The sequence below is a fragment of the Empidonax traillii genome, unplaced genomic scaffold (genome assembly GCF_003031625.1).
Source record: "Empidonax traillii isolate 1590-97213 ecotype Southwest subspecies unplaced genomic scaffold, ASM303162v1 scaffold449:size826340, whole genome shotgun sequence".
Lineage (NCBI taxonomy): Eukaryota > Metazoa > Chordata > Aves > Passeriformes > Tyrannidae > Empidonax > Empidonax traillii.
The window spans coordinates 728,890-743,569 of NW_020955642.1; the positions used below are offsets into that span (position 1 = coordinate 728,890).

General features: G+C 45.2%; 1 protein-coding gene across 1 annotated transcript in view; it reads left to right on the top strand.

Moving 5' to 3' along the window:
* Nucleotides 1–359: 359 nt before the first annotated feature.
* Nucleotides 360–14,680, top strand: part of ESYT3 (extended synaptotagmin 3) — a 32,657-nt gene continuing 18,336 nt past the window's right edge. The window contains exons 1-5 of the mRNA XM_027895100.1: nucleotides 360–658; nucleotides 6,544–6,585; nucleotides 7,478–7,612; nucleotides 8,105–8,181; nucleotides 14,287–14,353. Of these exons, the coding sequence (XP_027750901.1) occupies nucleotides 389–658; nucleotides 6,544–6,585; nucleotides 7,478–7,612; nucleotides 8,105–8,181; nucleotides 14,287–14,353 (591 nt within the window). The 5' untranslated portion in view covers nucleotides 360–388. The remainder of the gene's footprint in view (nucleotides 659–6,543; nucleotides 6,586–7,477; nucleotides 7,613–8,104; nucleotides 8,182–14,286; nucleotides 14,354–14,680) is intronic.

The following is a 14,680-nucleotide window of genomic DNA, read 5'->3' on the forward strand; positions in this document are numbered from 1 at the left end:
ATTCAATGATTCTACAATGATCAGTATTGCAAAACCCGAACCCCCGGCAACATCCCCACCAAAATCGAAAGAGGATGAGAAGAAAGCGCAAAAGAAGTAGGAAAGCAACAAGCGCCCAGAACCAAAAGGTTGCGCCTGCCCCGCGTCCGTCCACAGCAGCAGCGAGGGGCCACGGCGGTGCTGCGATTCCCAGGGAGCGGGGCTGTGATTCCCGGGAGCGGGGCTGCGATTCCCGGGAGTGGGGCTGCGATTCCCGGGAGTGGGGCTGGCCGGGAGGGCGGGGCGGGGCCGGGCGGTGTCCCCGGCGGGCGGTGTGGCCGCGGTGGCGGCGCGGGGCGGGCGCACTCGGCAGGGGCGAGCCCGCGGTGTCGGGGGCTCGGCTCTCGCCATGCACCCCCCGGCCGCCCCCCGGCCCGCCGCGCTGCCGCGCCTGCTGCTCTCCGGAGCGGCGCGGGCGCTGCTGTGGCTCGGCCCCGTGTACCTGGCGGGGTACCTGGGGCTCAGCGGCAGCTGGGTGCTGCTGGCGCTGGCGCTGTGGCTCTGCTGGGGACACAACCGCCGGGGCAAGCGAGACCGCCTGGCCGCCGCCTTCGCGCTGCTGGAGGACGAGCGGGAGGCGGTGTGCAGGGGCCTGGCCGCCCGGCACCTGCCTGCCTGGGTGAGTAGGGACCGGGGGGTGCTGCCCTGCATCCCCCCCGGCAGCGGGGATGTTGCGGGTCCTGGCGACGGCGGGGCTAGGACGAGAGCGGGGTGTCCCGTAGCGAGCAGCCGAAGGAGTGGCAGTGATGCTACGGGCCAAGCGGTAGGGTCTCTGATTCTGAAGTCTTGCTCAGTAAAGCGAGGATTAAACTGGAAGTTGTTTTAGCCCAGGAGATGTGCAGTAAGGGGGGTTGTAAAGCAGACTGCTGTATCGCCAGAGAAACCTCCTTTCAGAGATGTGTTGTTGCATTGCAGATATTTTGCTGTCGAGGACACTTATTTCAGACTTCCTCATCCAGCTAATTTTCTTCTCTTTAGTCCCACTAAAAACAAACAAAAATATATAAACATAATATTCCCTGCTTGCTAAAAACCAAATATTTGTCTTTAAAGAGCCATTTATGGATGGTGTGGAAAGCCAGTCCCTTGTTTGTTGTTCACATTTGTTTCTAGCTGCTCGAGGTTTAAAGTGAAGAAGTCAGAAAATCTACCTGCACATTTTATTCCACATCTTTGGTTATTTGTTGGGTAGCCATGGTTGGCTAATGGAAAGTATGATGAGGTGTATGTTTGGTTTTTTTTCTTCATCATCATTTGCTTAGCATTTCAAAACCTGCCAGGGACTGGTAGGGAAATGCTTTTCTTGTAAGAAAGAGAATATCAAAGAGCTCTATTTCTAAGGAGTGTTGCACGGAGACATTTATAGTCAGCAAACTTTTATGTAGCCTACAGCATTTGGCTGTCCTTAGTTCTATGGGAAACGAAGGCAGCTGGCAGTTCTGGGGAGGGAAGCCAGGGTCTCCTGGCAGAGCTGGTGCAGCTCCCCGCGCATGTTCCCTCCCGCCGGGCACAGAAGTCTCTCTGAATGAGGTTTCTGCTTGTTTGTATTGACAGAGCGTTTAAAAACACTCACAGCATTAATGAGTGTGGTGGTGTCAGCTCTTGTCCTGATGCTGTGTTTTATCCTCAAGTGCCCTGGATCGTGATAACCAGAAATTGAGTCTCTTAGTCACTGTTGAAAAATCAGTCGTCCCCCAGTGCATACAAACTTAAAAAGTTCTACTAGGTCTTGTGGTTCAAAGTGTCAGGCTTCATTAGTGTGGGAGCAGGCAGCTAAGGATTACTGATCGCCCTGTACTCGGCCTTCATGAGGCTGCACAGAGAGCACCGTGTGTCCCAAGCACAGGAGAGGCTTGGAAAAAAGTCTGGGGAAACTCCAGCAGGGCCCATCGAGATGATCAGAGACTGCAGCACCTGGTGTGAGGAGAGGAGACACAGCTGGGACTTTTCAGCCTCCTTCAGGAGAAGGGAAAGTTTAAGGGGTATCTCACCTCTGTCTCCTACTGCCCAGCATATGCTCACAGAGATGGCAGAGTGACTCTTTTCAGAGGACTGATTCCTGACTTAGGAATTCTTGGAGCTGGCTGCCAGAAGGCAGGATAGGATGTAGGACCAAAGAATAAAGGGGCTGCACCCCATGCTTTTAGTTTTGTCTTTCATCCATGTTGCCACTTCTCCTCCTTTCCATTTCTATGTTGGTGACTTCATCAGTTGGTGTTTGCTTCCACACCATGCTTGTACTCAGTGCATTTTTAACTCCTCTGTTTAATTCTCCTATCTCCTTCTTCTACTGATCTTCTACTTCTCCCCTGTGCTGATCTTGGAGGCTGATTCTCACCTGATTCCTATTCAGTTTATTCTCTGTAGTGTTGTCTTTTTTTAATCTTTCATTTTTGCCTTTCAGTGCTCATGAGCCTTTATTGAGAGAGCTCTAAAAATGTCCCTTGCATTCTTCTCTCCTGTCATGCAGAGGTGGGAGCAAGGGGAGCATGGGTTGGATTTGCAGTGTTGTAATCCTAGGAAAGTTTCTGGAGGTGTGAAGCAATGGCAGCGTCTTGGGTTTTCTAAATCTTTGTCTCTTCATGTGCTCTGTAGCAAAATGAGGGGGATCCATCCCATGAAGAGTTAAAACATTGAATGTACTATTTGTTCACAACTGTTCTTTCTAAGAGCAGTGTAGTGGCTTCTTCAAATGTGACTCGAGTTCCACTCAGTCCGGATATCAGTTGTTAGGAGATATTCATATTGCAGCCTTTCCTTCAGGGGGCATGCTGAAAGGGTTTCCCTAATCTACTCAACCATCTGTTTAGGGAAATTTTCAGGGTTATTTTGCAGCACCAATTTCTTGGCTGAAACCAGAGAGTGAGTTTGGAATAGAAGGCATTCCTGTGCTAGACAGTGTATGTGGGCAGGCAGCGCTTCCTTAGGAAACCAGGCTGGAAATCTGCTCATGGCAAGCAGGGTGAGATCTATGTCTTGGAGTAATGAGACTTTCTGACTTCAGCTTGTTCAGCCTTTAGCATGATTTCTGTAAAAGCAGGCAGTGCCCAGAGCAGAGGTAACCAGGCTTCCACCTTCTTTCTGGTTCCCTGGGGTGGTGGCAATTTCTCCATGTTCCTTTTGCAGCTGTTTGTAGTTTGCATGTGAGATGACCCAAGTATGCTGGGTTCCTTCCTGATGTTAAGCTCCTTTTAACCAGAAGAAATACTACTGGGTACAGAACTGTCTTTTTAAATCGTTGCCTTTTAATTCCTTGTTCAGGTAAAAGGATTATTTAGACTTTTTTTTTTCTCTCCCTTAAAAAACCAAAGTGCCAAAAATAAACCAACAAAACCTAAACCAAAACAAATAAAGAAGCAAAAAACAAATCCAAATCCTGATGGGTAGATTCTTGTATTGTATTTGACAGAAATGGCACTGTTGTGTCAGACATGGCTTTTGTTGCTGCTGTGATCCTTGGTATGTCCTGCTCTAGGGCAAGGTGGAGCCATGCAGAAATTTCCATGTTTTCTTTACTTGCTAGTAATTGCCCCTTACCTTGTGGTTTTGATCTTTAAAGCTCATTTCAAATGCTAAGTAATTTTTGCAGCATTCCTTAAACTTTGGCAAGAAGTATGCTTGCTTTTGTAGGTGGGTAAAAATGATTTTGACAGTGTGACTTGCCCAGGGCTACAGGATTAAATCTTATTTGTGTTAGTATTAACTTTGGCAGCTCCTGGTTTCTGGTTCTGGGCTTAGGAAGAAGTGTTTTGGGCTTCTCTTACCTGTGCTGTACTGATGACAAACTCAAGGGGTGGGGCTCTCACCACTAAAAAGGGACAGAAGGGAGTCAGAAATCCAAAGCATGTGGTTCAAAAGTATGGATCTGGGCGTGGTTTTGTTAGGACATATTAGGACAGAGTAAGTTCTTGGCATGAGTGGTTGGATCAAGAAGAGAGCTTGGTGGTGTCAATGGGCTCAGCTAGGCACATGACATGCTGGCTACTGGGAGATACACATTATGAGGATACCCTGTGGGTAGGAAAGGATTTGCTCAGAGCTTGTGTCTTACTACACAGTGGATAATCTAGCTGCATCACCTGGATACCAAGCTCTGCTTCCTCTGCAGAACTGCCCATTTAGTTCTTCCCAGGGAGTGGGCCTGAACTTTGGTATTGGAAACCCACTGAAACTGGTGGCCTTTCATAGTGGGCAGAAAGCTAGTTTTCACCAGAGACATGTAGTCAGCTCGTTTCTGTGGTGTTCACCTCTGCAAGCCCTGTTGTGTGAGCCCAGGTGCTCCTGGTGGTCTTTGGTACCAAGCTTTGAGCTACAGCAGTGCTATTCCTTCCATCTGTCAGAGGAAACTGAGGCACAGAGTGTCTGGGTAGGAGCTGGGCTGCAGACACGTCAGGTGGGATGGAGATGCACCACAAATGGCTGCTGATGCTGTCACAAGCAATCTGAGGTGTGACACAGTGCCGTGGGATTCGCTGCGGTCGCTTTTGAAGTTTGTGGGCTGTCTGGTTTGGGTGTCTGTGGCTCAAATGGTGAATTCAGTTTTGCTTTTTCTTATGGTAGGTCTACCTGTTGCCTCCTTCTCATGGTTTTTGCCTTTTCTCTGATGATCCTCTGTGCTGTTCCAGCTCTCTTTAGCCAGCAGCTTTCTTCTTGGTCATCTCTGGCAGTTGTATCTCTAGGAGCTTTGGCTCTAGCAAACAGTCCCAGACAATTTCAGTGATTTGTAGTGTACTGCATTTCTCCACTGGCTGTGACTTTCTCATTGGGATGTGACAGCCTAACTGTTGACCTCAGTCCTGGTCTGTCCTTCATTTTGGGTCGCACCCTTCTCCTCACTGTAAGGTGTTTTGAAGAACAAGCTCACCACACTATTTTTATCCCTGTTCTATCCTGCCTGCTGCTGATCCAGAGCTGTGGGACAAATGCTGCAGGACCTTGTCACTTGGCAGTTGAACTGGAGCTGGGGATCAGCTGCCTTTAACCTACCCAGGATTTGTGTGCCCCGGTGGAAGATCTTTTGGTGAAAGGTGGAAGGCTGGCAGGTGAAGTGGGGGTCCCCTGATTCACATGATCTGCCTCACTGTAAAATGTCAGCAGCAGTTTGTCAGTGTTGATTGTCCCTTCTGGTGCTGTGTTCTCTCTTTATCTTACAAACAGAGCTGGGTAGGCCGACATTTCAGTGAACTTGCATTGTCTTATTTAGCGGAAAAGTTGCTATTTAGAGCACCAAATGAAAATGCTTTTAAAGAATATGGTGATATTATTTTGGCTTTTTAAATGTAATAATTGGAGATAATTTGCAGCATTATTTGAGCAAGGAAAATGGGCTCTTAAATCATACATGAAGCTGTACTAAGAGACAGGTTGCTGTCCATTCCATCAGAACATATCTGAGCACCTCTCTGAAAGCTGCTGAATTCAACAGCAAGTCTTTGCCTGAAGACTGTAATTCACAGCTCCTGTAAGAGGATTGTCCTACCCATTTTTTTTTTTTTAATCAGGCTAGATGATAGTCACATTCTCTTTGTATTCAGGTGCTCTCGTAGAGTGGAGCAGGAATGTCCAGTCTGAAAAGCTGCTGCACTGTCCTTCCCTTCTGCAATAACCCAATAACCTGCTACCAGCACGTGACAATGGCTGCAAATACCACATCCATAAGACTTAATGTGTGATTGTAATAAGGTGATTGTAGCTCTTCACTCAGTAGCTTCTCGATGAGCTCTGAAAGATCAGTTAGTTACTTGGGAGTGGCCTCATATCCAATTGTCCTGATGGTGATGAAGCTAGTCATTACTTCAGAGAACCAGAGGGATTTTTGTAATGAACCTATACACTTCTTGTTGGCATTTGATGTGCCTAACTTGGAAACTTGTTGCATAAGCAACTACTTCATTGTAATTTGTCCTTAATATCTCAAAAAGCTGAGAGGTGAAAACACCAGACTGTTACAAATGATAGTGTACGCTAATAGGCTACAACTCCTACAGTGCTTCTTTCCCCTGAAGCCATTGGCACTGTGTTAGTGTTAGTGGAGAAATGCTGCCATGGCCAATAAACTGAGTTTCCTAAGCAGGTTCTTGTTTTCCAAAGTGCAGTGTCCTGGCTGAGGTGAATGAGTACAGGAAACAGGTTTGACACAGCTCATGATCTTGAAAGGAAGCAGATTCTTGTGGCTTCCCAAGGCATGACGAAGAGAAGGATGAGAAATTTAATGCTGCTTTACATCACGAACAGGATGTGACACTTGCTTTAATTATACAAGTGTGCCCAGAGGCAGACTGGTACATCAGTGCATGTGGGTCCTTTTGCTTTTTACTGTTCTTAACTGTTTGTCTTTTATGATTTTTCAAGGAGGTAGTAAATTATAAAGAATGTAAGTACGAAGGCAGAGGGATGTCAGCTTACTCTAAAGCTTGTTCCATGCTGCATGGTATCTTTTGCACGTGTTGCAGTGTGCCCAAACAGATGGCACGTGGCACTCACTTTATTCTTTTTTGCATCCAGGTTCACTTCCCTGATGTTGAGCGAGTGGAGTGGCTGAACAAGGTGAGGAGCTCTGAACTCCAGTTTGAAGCCAGCTGCTCTGAGCTGCATCCCAGTGCAAACTCTGTGGGACAAGTCTGAGAAAGTTGTCAAGTCACTACAATACAGCTCAGTCCCATCAGTGTCTGTACTGAAGTATGGAGCCACTTAACTGTAGAGTTGCCACTGAGGTTTTGGTGAGAGCCATTGTGAGCCCAGTTGATACAAGTTTGATGAATTTGACAACAACATTCTGAGATTAAAAAACAAAAGCAAGTGTGTGAATGTGTGTGTACATAAATGTGCATTATATACATATGTGTGTATGTATTATTATTTTAGCAAAAGTAGTGGTATCTCCACTCACTAGAGGAGAGCTCTAAGGCATATGCTCCCATCAGCAGGTCTAGTTAACCTCTCACTGGAACTGAAAACTTGGTGGAATTCAAAGCAAAACATCCGAACTTGAAAATTAGAAGCCAGTGACCACCTTTTTCTTTTTTTTTTTTCTTTTTTTTTTTTCTTTTTGGCAAACTTTATTTTTGATATAAAAGCTCATCTCACTCCTCTCTAAATAAACCTAACTCCAGGAAACTTTGTGACATTTTAGAGCAATTAGGGATTACTGTGCTCTGGAGACTTAACCCTGAGCCTCGTTGGCTGCTGTGGTTAGAAGCAGTCGATGGACTGTATGGTGCTGATAATTCACCATTCAGTTCCTGAAACTAATTCCTGTTCTGAGGAACTGGGATGAGCCCTTCCATAAGGGTGATGTAAGTACACAATTGTGAGTTGGTATTTTAAAAGGACTGATATAAATAGCCAGGTGTTCTGTAATGGGTGTGAGTCTGTTTCTCAACGAAAGATATCTTATGTAGAGAATCTTTAGTGTGTTTCTGCTTTTGCTGTTCTGTAGGTCCTTGTCCAGGCTTGGCCGTACTTTGGAACAGTCATGGAAAAAACATTTAAAGAAGTTCTTGAGCCGAAAATCAGAGCAAAGCATGTACATCTGAAAACATGCACGTTTACCAAGATCCACTTCGGTGAGAAGGTAGCGTGAGTCCTTTGTAATGCTTGTGGTTCGCTCTCTTCTGAAAGTTTCAGGTGCAAGGGGAGTCTGATGTTCAACTCTTTAATAGCTTTGTTCCCTCATTGTGTTGACTTGACCATCTTCCCAGTGAAGGAAAGATCATACAGGAGAGACACAGGTCTATTCCCACTTGGTGTCAGTATCCTGGGACTGGACATAGAAAAAAAAGGACCATATCCATATTTCTTTCTGTCACACCCTTGCACAGGAGTTTTCAGTGCTTCCTAAGGCTTGCAGCATGGGCTACTTGCAACCAGCCCTGTATTTGAGGACTGCAAGGGCTGTTCCCTCTTTAAGGGAAAAAAAACTAGTGTGGTTTACTCATGCTTTATGTGCCATTTTGCAAAGGCTTTAATGAATGCATCTGTACTCAGATTGATCAAAGTGAATAGGACTTTTCACTTGGGCTTGATAGATATTAACTGTGTCATATCTTGTTTGTCTTTATTTCAGTGCCCTAGAATCAATGGAATAAAAGCCTACACCAAAGAAATCGGTAGAAGACAAGTTACCCTAGACCTGCAGATATGGTAACATTGCATCACTGATTATGTAGATGGTTCTTAAATCACTGACCATGTCACACCTGTATGTCATGCTGAACTGGACATATGGTCCACTAAGATCAACCTGAAGAGGTCCTTATCTTATATCAGCCTAAAGTGTTATGAGATAATCTACCTCCAGCTGGATGTCGTCAATACTTACAGAAGTGAAAGGCTGTGCATCAGCCTCTCAGTCAGAAAGCACCTGCACAGGTCTAGGTGTTACCTACTCTGGCCCATCACTGCTGCCATGGGTATAAGAATGTGTCCCTTGGCTTTGCAGCTGATGGTAGTAAGAACCTAAGTTTTGGAACTATATTGCCCGTTCTAAAAGCTCTCAGGTATAGAGGTGCTCAGTCTGTCTTGCCCCCTACGGGTTCTCATTAGTCCAACCTCTCCAGTTCTTCCAGAACTACTTGCACTATTTATTTTTTTAATTCCTTCCTCTGGTTTAATCTTCTGGTTTTACTCACCATTTGTTCTGTGTGCCACCCAACACATTTGCTTTTTTGATTACAGCTGTTCTCTGAGCAGAAAACTGCCTCTAGCTCTATCAACAGCAACAACAACAAAATTAGATAAAACATTTAATACCTCCCGGGCTGTTTTGAATGAGTTTGTCTGTTTTGTTAACATCAGAGCCATTGCAGAGCTAAATTCTCTCCTGGTTTAGCCTGGAGAATGTAATTACAGGAGGAATTACCAGGTGAATGCTGCTGTAGCTCTCTAAGTTTAGTGGGCGATTGAGCTGCCTAATTTTAAATGGCTTTTCGTGGTAGTGCCAGGAAAAAACAGTGTGAAATTATGGAGTGTCTTGGCAACAGCACAGAGGTCCTCAGAACTGTGCCTTCTGCTTAATGTGGCAGTGGCACAGCAGTATCCCCAGCCCTGGCAGAGCCCCATCGCTCCCTGTAAAACACGATTGATTTTCAGCCACGTGTTGTGCTTCAATTCTGGGAGCAAAGTACTTTTTGTAACAGCCAGGTCACTGTTAGGGCCTTTGGCAAATTGTTCATGCTCTCTCATGTTGAGAGTGAGATCTGATGCCTTTTAGGCTCTGCAGAACATTGCTGTTCTCTGCTAAACTTCTTCTCTAGGCTGCTTCTCTAATATACTAATTTTCACTGTCTTTTTAACAATCCTCTGCAGAGGGATTCCCCCATCTCCACATTCCTGTCCCTCTGGCAGACCCATCAGCATCTCCAAACTGTCCTTCTGTTCTGTTACTGATGATAACCTGACCTGAACTACCATCTGATGACCCAAATGTTTTCTGTATTCACACAGGAGTGTGCAGCCTGCCTTGTCTCTCTGATGGGGGTCTCTTCTCCAGGGCTGTGTTAAGGCCTCAGCTTCACTTGTGTTAACACATCAACATCAGTTTCTGCAGCTAAGCTGAGTTGTGTGTTGTGCAGTGTCCACAGGAGGTAGTGTGTTACTTCAGAAACATGAAGCAAATCAATGAGCAGTGGTGCTGTTTACCTGCCTTTTCTTAGATTACCAAAGGAACAAGATTTTTTTCTGCTACTTAGAGGAGATGGAGTTGAGCTGCCCCAGTGTGAGGCTGTTGCCCTTCACCCTCTCAGTGAGGTGAGGTTTAAATGACTGTCTGTCCACAGAGCTGCATTCTGGTATCACAGCTCTGGAGGAGAGTGAGGTGCTGTGGGTGCCCATGTGGCACACTGGGCAGTGCTGGTACCACAGTGACCTTCCTCTCTTGGGTTAGGTTTTAGAGAAGTGTAGCTGTGTCGCAGTGGACATTAAAGGATTAACATGTCTGCATGTTATGAACATGACTCCTTTCCCTTGGTGCTTGCTTACTGTAATTTGTGGGAGTTCCCTCACTGGTGAACCCACGTGAGTGTGACCTTTGGCTGGGTCACCACTGTGTGCAGCACTGACCAGGGCAGCTGCAGCAAGGGAGGCTGAGCAGTCACTTCACACAGGATGCTGTTACCCTGGAGTTCAGCTGCCTTGGCAGCAGCTCTAACCCACTACGGTGCTGAGTTTCTGATGTCTTGCATCCAGAAATACTATCATACTCTGTAAATGCTTTTTGCTCTCAGTCTCAGAGGAGGAGGGAATTTTTTTTTTCCTCCAGTTTTATCAAGGAGGTAACGAAGCTTCAAGGAGTTACTGAAGCCCAGAGTCTTTGACTTGACATGGGGAAAACACAGAAAAAGGGCAGGACTAGAAAAAAACTTTCCTTCTTAGCCTTCCTTTTTGGTTTGTATGGAACAATTTGTGTAGTTTTAATAGCCCCTTGTACATGTGGTTCATCAAGGCCTTTGTTTAATCTGTGCTTTTGACCTCTACAACATGATCCAGTGCTGAATGCTGGGGTTCAGTTCTGTGCCATGAGAAGAGGAGCTTGCTTTTCTCTGTTTTAAATTTGCAGTGTGGTATCACAAATTGAACCCTTTGCTTGGGAAGTGTGAAAAATAGCACCTAAAGGTCCCTTACGTATGGGCAGTAGCTGCCAGCAGAGCCAGGGTAGGTCTGGTAGGTCTGATATTGCATGGAGTTACCAAAAGAGCTTGAGAGGCTGCTTAATTAAATGTGTTAACAACAGTTTATACAGTTGTACATCAGGAATGGTTATGTAGATGACCATCTTATTGCAGTCTTGACTGTTCCACTCAAAAGGACTATGCTTGAGTTTTTGGCAGGAAAACCAAGGCTCAGAGGTGATTACACAGAGGTGAGGCACACAGATCTTTTGGCAAAGGCAAGAAAGGAGGCTGCAGGTCTTCTTTCAAAAACTTCTTCTCTGTCCCTGAGATGATACACTCGATTGCTGTAAATTAAGCTATATAAATTTTGTTACAGCTTATAGGACTGAACAGGAATGTTGTGGTAACCACTGCTTACCTGCAGGTGTTTGTACAAAAGTTGGTCATTTACCTGTCTGAAGGTCCTGGTGTCTGTACTCTGTACATGTACCTGTTTTCCACTGAAGCTTTCATGTAACACATAAGAAAGTATCAGAGTTCTTGCAGTGACTAAATGAGGTATGATATCCCTGCCAGACTGGGATTTGAAATCCCCAAATCTGAAATATGAGATCCCAGCTGGAAATAAAGTGGCAATGCTCTGGGATCTCCAAACAATTTACCCGAGATCTAAGTCATAAATCTGGTGTCCCCTGAGCTTAGGGAGCTGGCAGTTGCATTCTCCAAATAAATTGATGTCAGAGCATTCCAGAAATGTTCTCAAAAGTTCATTTTCCAAAATGAGAATTTTGCAAGTGCAACCACTTGACTTCCTACAGCTGCTTTTCTTCCCACTTTCTGCAGTTGCCTGAGCTGCTGCATAGCCATATAATCATTGGATATAATCTTGGAGTTTCAAAGTATTTGATATTTTCAAGTACTATCTTGAAATACACTTTCTTCCTATTCCATTAATATGATTTGACTCATAATCATTTTGCATTGAAAATGTGCTGAATTTTCTTTTCCATCATTTTCTGTGGCATTTACAGCACATGAGAAGTCATAGAAGAATAGTACAATAATTAATATATATAAAAATGTATTCATTGCAATTTACTCTCTCTGGACTTCCTAACTGTGGCAAGTTTTCAAAGCTGGAAAGACAGTCTGCCTGGAGAAAGAAGTCAAAAGAAGTGTGCAACAATACTTTGAGCTTTAGTGGAGTTTGGGCTAAGTAAGCTTGTAGGCTCTTACAGGAAAATAAAAGCTTTTTGAAAACTGGTCAGTGTCCAGCAGCAAAGGAGTCTGACTGGATAGGGAAAGACGAAAGGTAGAGGTGGTCTGTTTTTTCTCATACCATGTGATGCCTGGTCACATTTTCTTGCCTCTCCTATTTGCGTAATACTGCATTTTCATCTCCCAAGTCCACTGGCAGACCAGGCACAGTCTGTGTTACAAAGCACATGAGAATGCTGGGCCAAAGGGGGCTTTTAGCATGGAGGACCGTGAGAAGGTGTGGCCCGTGGCCAGTTGTCTTATTCAACTTGCCTTTTCTAAAGAGATATACAGACATCCACATTAGTTCAATTTGTCAGCATGTGCTCTTATAGCAACCCTGCCTTCAGCCAGTAGATTGCCATCAGGTCATAAGCACCAGGCACAGCTTTTCCATCCAAATACAGAAGAGATACAGGTACGTGCACCTGGACAAGCTGCTCATCCACAGCACAGGCCTATCTGCATCACCTTGTGCAGCAGGTGATTCAGGAGAGAAAGGGGTGGTTATTCCACCCTTCACAGGTGGGTAAAGCATGGTCCTGTGTAGGGTGGAGGGCCTTAACCCTATATACTTTGAAGTGTCAAGACCTGAGTTTGGCTCAGGTGTGCTCTCTCTGGGCAGGACAGCAGAGAGCTCAGCAAGGGTACACTGAGCGGAGGAGCAGATGGAAACACGAACAGCTGGGACTGGAAATGAGGAATAAAACTAATTAAAAGAGTACATCCTTCATACTAAGCACCCTGGTGTGGGGGTGATGCCTGTATGAGGTTGATTTAAGGATAATTAAAGGCTCAGGCTCTGTTAAGACTTCTCCAGCACCCAGACTCTAAAACGTGGTGGCAGCTATCGGAGTGTCACTGGGGAAAAGAGACATCAAGGACTGGGTAGGAAGAGTTTTTGACTGCATGGAAAGGCATAAAGGCTGTAAATTGAAACACTGCACTTCTTGTTGTGTTGACACTAGCAGCAGCTGAATTAAATCCTCTTGGATTAATTACTGCAAATTGAGGGACTCATTTTGTCTTCTCATTTAGAATTTTATTGTAACAATGCCCTTTTAGCACCCAGTGTAATGAGCTGAAAGATAATGTCAAACTGTAGAAGTTAACAAATGTAAAATAAGTTTATTTATGTGAGTAGGTTTTAAGAAAGACTGTGTTAATCTTGGCATGGCTTGTGAGGTTGGTTATTTAAGAAATGAGAATGCTCTAACATTAAAGGCTTTAATCTCTGTTATGTGCTCTTAAAATTCTGTTAAGTGACTGTCTGTAAACAAATATACAAAGAACTTTGCTTGCAAAAATGAGGACAAATTCACAGGGTTGCACATTCTTGGCAGGTTTTTTTTGGGTGGGAGGGAATCTATGTGCAAATTACAGCTTGAATTTGTGGCAACGGCAGCACTACTTACCTGTATAGTTGTGGTCAGAGCAGAAATCTTGTCCTTTTCCTTTGATTATGGGGTGAAATTATGCATGCAGGAGGCAAGCACAGCACATTCACTGTACTGCTGTACCTTTACACCCTGCTTTTTACCTGAGAGTGTTTGTGTCTGCAGCCAGAGCTATTTCTCAGAGGGCTGAAAGGGAACTTGGTAGCTCCCTTCAGTTGTTTTCTGCCAGAGGCATCAACAGCTCTGCTATGTTCTTCTCCCTGGGGAGTGGCTATCAGTTTCTGCATAAGGTGATGTTTGTACTTTTATTAAAGTCTCTGGTGGTTTCCAAATTACCAAAGTACCGCATTCGGCATTTGCTTTATTTAAAGCCTGATGTTCTCCATAGCAACTGACCAAAATCTGATCTAAGTCTTTGTCTTTGAATTCAGCCTCAAGGAAACCAGGTTATTTTTAGTGAGAAGTTTGTCCTTCAAGTGGATTTTTGGGTTGTGGGTGAGGGTGATCTATGGGCGTTTTGGGTGTGGGCAAGGTGGGAAAGCCATAAGTAATAGCGGGACAGCTCTGCACCTGGGAGCTGGGTCACCACGTTGTGGGGTGGGGTTGGGCCTTTGGCAGAGAAGGGTGCAAGAGGGCAATTGGTTTGAACTGAATTTTGAATGAGCCTGTTGATCCCCTCCTTGCAGCAAGCTCACCTCAGCCAACCACCAGTCTTAAGATTAGAAAAGTAACCTTGAAATACAGATGTTTGATGCTTTGACGTTTTACAGGTAGATCAGTATCCCAGCTGACTGCAGGGATTCTCTTGTGCAGATCTGACCCTTGTTCAGCTTTCCCTTTTCAGTCACTTGAAAATCCATCTCTGCCTGGAGGGGGGGGTTATGTTGTCAATCCTTAAACTGATTTCATTTATACTTCTCACAGCCCCAGATTTCTCATGGAACTATTGCAAACTGTGGAATAATGTGAGAATTTTCTTTCAGTTACATAGGAGACTGTGAGATTCACATGGACATATCGAAATTTAATCTTGGCGTGAAAGGTGTGCAGGTACGTGCCGTGCTGACGTCTGTTCAGGGCTGTGTGGGGCAGGAGGCAGCACATCCCGGTGGGGAGGTCATGGCGCTTAACTGGGAAATCATCAGCTATTCAGCTTGGAACTGTTGGCTTTATCTCTTTGTGTTCTGGACGGGGAAATGGTGCCTTCCATGGAAAGCAATTAAATACCCCTTCTAAGCTTTGTAGTGTGACTCTTAAACTGGGTCAGTGCTAGAGCATCGAGTTTGTGTGGGGCACCTTTTGCCATTGGAGTTCAGAGGAGCTGCATGCTGGTGGAGAACTTCAGAAGAACCAGGACATTCATAAACTGGTGCAGAT